At 43.1% G+C, this 5,000-nt stretch overlaps 2 protein-coding genes across 2 annotated transcripts in view; both read left to right on the top strand.

Annotated features, from left to right (window-relative positions):
• Nucleotides 1-5,000, top strand: part of hoxb3a (homeobox B3a) — an 82,502-nt gene that overhangs the window by 7,872 nt on the left and 69,630 nt on the right. The gene's annotated exons all lie outside the window — the stretch shown is intronic.
• Nucleotides 3,267-5,000, top strand: part of LOC115534217 (homeobox protein Hox-B6a) — a 3,995-nt gene continuing 2,261 nt past the window's right edge. The window contains exon 1 of the mRNA XM_030345021.1: nt 3,267-4,000. Within this exon, the coding sequence (XP_030200881.1) occupies nt 3,490-4,000 (511 nt within the window). The 5' untranslated portion in view covers nt 3,267-3,489. The remainder of the gene's footprint in view (nt 4,001-5,000) is intronic.

Below are 5,000 nucleotides of genomic sequence, written 5' to 3'. Positions count from 1 at the left end.
GTTTGTTGTTTCCAACACAGTACAGCCCACTCATACAAATAACCCTGCAACCTGCAACGAGAAGATTCAAGATAAACCGAATCGCATCATGTGTTTACAACAATCATAATAGCCTGATAACATAAATGGCAATAGCCTACATATATCAATACAAGTAATAGTATTAATGACCATAACACGAATAGGCATCTTTGTAGTAGTTTGTATTATGTTTGCAAACTAGTTGAATATTTTACACTTTTTTAAACTATACTATTTATGATTGTTTCTGATGTTATTGACTTCCTGAAACAAACAGAGACAACTGCAACAGGTTTGCATTTCTCTTAACCACGAAAGAAAATCGGCCACGGCTATCTCCTCACGTTGTTTAAAAATGCATATTGTGCCTATAAAGGTTATGGGACATAAATTATGTGATTATGACGATCTTGTATTCAATTGGAAATGTCGAAAGTATTCAGGCCTCGTTCCAATTCCCAAAGTCACAAGTATTCAAGCACTGTCACAACATCAATTACATAATTCTAATGTTATATGTACAGGCAACTACTTGCAGTCGTTTGAGGAAGCCGTTGTGGTTCCTTATTAATGATTAAGCCAGTCTCCTACCCACACAATTCCTAAACAATGGCTGTTTCCCGTTCTCACAAAATAGTGGCCAAAGTGGAGAGGAAGCGCTGCGTCCTGCCAGCGGAGCGCCTCCTCCAGAGGAGAGAGTTCAAAATAAAAGTAGAGAACACTCTCAGTATCTCTGCTGCCCATGGCCAATCCGCTTTTGCCGCGGTGACATTTGCCTACTTTACGAGTCTTCGATTGTAGTACCAATGGAATGGACTCTTTCTTGGCCTGACTCTAGCGCCTCATTCCAATATTTTAGGAACTCCCCTACAAATGTAAAATATATAGGCTATATATATGTACATCGTCACGTCTATTGAAGTAGAAATCAACACCTTTCAACAGTCCTAAGCATTTGGCAAAAACACCACTCCAAAAGAGTAAGCCTATGGTAAGCCAGTTATCAATAGGCCTACCACGAATAAACGGCATAGAAAAAAAGTATGGTAGCGTCTGAGGGAGAGGGTGTGTGGGTGTGTGTGTGTGTGTGTGGGGGGGGGGGGGGGGGGGGGGGGGGGGGGACATAGCGAGGACAGAGGGGGCGAACGAGCGACAGGCAAAGGACTTTTATTGCTATGGGTAATTTATGCTTTTTGAACAGATCATGGCAAATTGCGAACACCCTATCAGTGTTATATGCTTTGCGTTTTCACACTTTAACTTTATGTTATGTTACGTGAGATGCCCCAAGACGCAAATGCGATTACATGATATTGATAAACAAAGACATAACTAATGGAAAGTGAGAAATATTGTTGTCATCATCCTTGATAGTCCCAAATAAATTTGTCTCTGCAAAGTTGTACAAAACAATCATGTTGCAAACATATATTTGCCCATTTTTTTGGCGTGCATGTAGGTTCAGGTGTAACCTATGTATATGTTTCAAACAAATTATGCCCGCCTTTCTGACAATGCCGATCTAAATCAGACTTTAGTCTCAAACTAAATACATTGTTCTCCTTTACGTGTAGAAACATCTAGAAAAGGGTCTTACAGCAAATACTTACAGCAATGGGCTGTAAGTACTACTTGTGTAGTAAACCTGTGCTATAAATCAAGGTCATCACAGTCTGATCACAGTGATACTTAGCCTCTGATCAAACACAAACTAGACCTGATCCATGTATATACTTTCACAAAATATAACAGGGAAGCTGTCGAAAAAACACTTCCAGTTATGTTGATTTATTATTGTTAGTAAGTGTCAAAACAGTGACAAGGATAGGCCTGTGGTAAGAATTTGATAGGAGACGCACGTGCAATATGCATCTATTCCTTAATATTCCTTTAAGCCCATATATATATATATATATATATATATATATATATATATATATATATATATATATATATATATATATATATATATATAGTTGTGGAATATAAACAAATAAGGAATAATTAATGTTTAACGTGCAATAGAACACAATATTCCCACTTTACGCACACGTATACGCAGACATGATTTACGCTTGCCAAATAACTTTTAATGCGGTGGACATTAAGGGCCTCAAATATATTCTATTTTGCTGCAGTTTATTGGGTGGAAACGCCAGTGCGTGTTGGCAAGCGTGCGAGTGTGTACATGAGTGAGTGTGTGTAAGAGATGGTGCAGGTGCAGAAAATGAACGGTAGAAGACCGAATGAGAGAGAGTGAATATCTAACAGGAAAGGAAGCAAAGAGAACGAGGAGCTGATGGAAAGACACAGCACGATCAAATTGTCGATTAATTCAATTTAACGCGCGAGGGATTCCATCGTTTTTCTGCAATCTCATTGGAAAGGATGTAGAAGCGGTCGAATAACCAAGATACGAAAGAGAAATCATTGATATAAAAATGGAGAAGGCTAAGGAAGGAAAACAAGAAAGGGGCAGGGAATAAGAGAGGCTATCCATGCGCGTTTTTGTTGTTTCTATGTGTGTGTGTCTGTATGTGTGTGTGTGTGTGTGTGTGTGTGTGTGCGTGTGTGTGTGTGTGTGTGTGTGTGTGTGTGTGTGTGTGTGTGTGTGTGTGTGTGTGTGTGTGTGTGTGTGTGTGTGTGTCTTCGGGGTTATTTTCTATAACCCCCCACCCCCTCCTCGAAGGTTCGGCTCGTTTCTTACTGCACACTGGCAACGGAAAGAACGACTGAACAGGCAGTCAGAGGCTCGCGATTGGTCATTGTATGGTCAGCTGGTCCCCCTCCTCTTCTTCCCCAACTCCTCTGCTCCCGTTCTGTCCCATGCTGGCACAAAGCCACCCTGAGACCCCCCCCCCCACACACACGCACGCACGCACGCACGCAGGCACACACACACACACACACACACACACACACACACACACACACACACACACACACACACACACACACACACACACACACACACACACACACACACACACACAAATACACACACCCTCCTCTCCAGTGCCGTTTCTCCCTCCCTCTCTCTCCCTCTCTTTTTCACATACACACACGCACGCGCGCATACACACGCACACACACACACACACACACACACACACACACACACACACACACACACACACACACACACACACACACACACACACACACACACACACACACACACACACACCTCCTCTTCGTCTTCTACCTCTCACCCCTCCCTCCCTCTACCTCCATCTCCCCTTCAAGTCAAAACCCCCCAATCTGCGATAAAGTAAGTGATAGCTGTAAGCCTGTTGGACTGTAAGCTATAAAACACAACAAATCATAACGTGCAGGCCAAGGGGAAAGACAGGGAAAGGAGAGGCAAAGGAGATACACTTAGCTTTAGCATTTAGCTATTTTTGTGTGTATTACCCCCCTCAAATATCCTCCTATCTATCTGCCTCTCCAATTCTCCTCCTTTTCCCAATGAGTTCGTATTTCGTGAACTCGACGTTCCCGGTGACGCTACCGGGCAGCGGACAGGCAGCTGCCGAGTCGTTCCTGGGGCAGATTCCGCTTTATTCGTCGGCATACACGACCGATTCGTTGAGGCACTATCCAGGCGCTGCCGCCGTGACCGCCGCAGCAGTAGCGTACGGAGCCACCGGCGTGCATCAAGAGAAACAGTACTCGGCGTCGAATTACTACCAACAAGCGGCGAACGGAGCCTACGCCGTGCACCGGGCACCTGGACTAGGGGTGGGCAACGGAGCGGGCGCGTGTGACTACTCAGCGGCAGCAGCGAGCTTTTACCGGGAGAAAGACCCAACGGCATGCGGTCTAGAGGAGCATTCACTCTCGCTCAGCCAAGACATTGTTCATCGCAAAACAGAATGCCCCGGGCTAAGTGGGAAAGGGCTGTTTGGTGAGATGGTCGACGACAAGCAATCGACCACTCCCGTGTATCCCTGGATGCAGAGAATGAACGCGTGCAACGGTAAGTCCTGCTCTTTACTCCTTTCATAGATGAGTATACAAATCAAAAAGGGCGTCTCTTTTTTGTGTATTGTGTGTCAGTTCTCGCTCACCCTTTATACTCAGCCTCTCTTTTACACTTCTACTGCTTTCTTAACTGTTTTATGGTCCCTCGTCATAAAACCGGGTTTGTTTTGGTTTTGCAGAGTCCGTATTTTATTGTCGGGGCTCCTGGCACTGTGTTTGACCTGCCCAGTGTAACACACCGGAAAACGTGTGAGGACACAACGTGGAAACCTGTCAAGATATTGTTGTGTGTTAAAACACAGAGAGTGAGATAGACGGAAGGAAAACGTAAGATACAGAAAGATGGGATGATGACGATTGTAAAAAAAAAAAGGCATAGGCCTATCATTCCTTTTACGCATTATTTTTCAGTCTGTTTTTATCCTTTATCTGCTTCCTCTCCTCCTATGGTGACATTTTCACTCGCTCCTTCCATCAGCTGATAGTTAAAAAGGTTTCCAAGTTCGCCTCAAGGCAAAAAACATTTTTCAATGCGCAAGATTAAAAGAGTGCGAACGAGGCTTTCCAAGTCACTGACATGAAAAACAGCAGAAGCTACTTTAGTATTTTTTCTTCTTTGTCTGGTAAATACCATTCACAAATAATAGTATTTAATAATAGTTTTATAAAAATAAATATATATGAGCGCCGGGCACTCTCTATCACTCGGATTTGACGTTTAGAGGGATATATTTACGACCATAGCCTCCAGTTTCTCTATTTTAAAGTATTGCTAACCAGACATTTAATTATTTTACACCGAAGCACGGACTTCAGGGTGATGCGTAACACTATTTCTAAAGTTTATTATTGATATTCACAAACTTGTTAAGGCTATTCGGACACCAAGTTGCTTTAGAGTGGAATGTGTCACAGTGTTAAGAATAAAAAAGAATGCAGGTCCATGTCCTACTCGGATAGTTTCAAGGGCAAGGATATTGTAACGTAACACAAAT

This window comes from Gadus morhua, chromosome 2, assembly GCF_902167405.1.
Source record: "Gadus morhua chromosome 2, gadMor3.0, whole genome shotgun sequence".
NCBI classification, from domain to species: domain Eukaryota; kingdom Metazoa; phylum Chordata; class Actinopteri; order Gadiformes; family Gadidae; genus Gadus; species Gadus morhua.
Note: the sequence above shows the minus strand (reverse complement) of the source record. Positions and strands in the feature narration are given on the sequence as shown.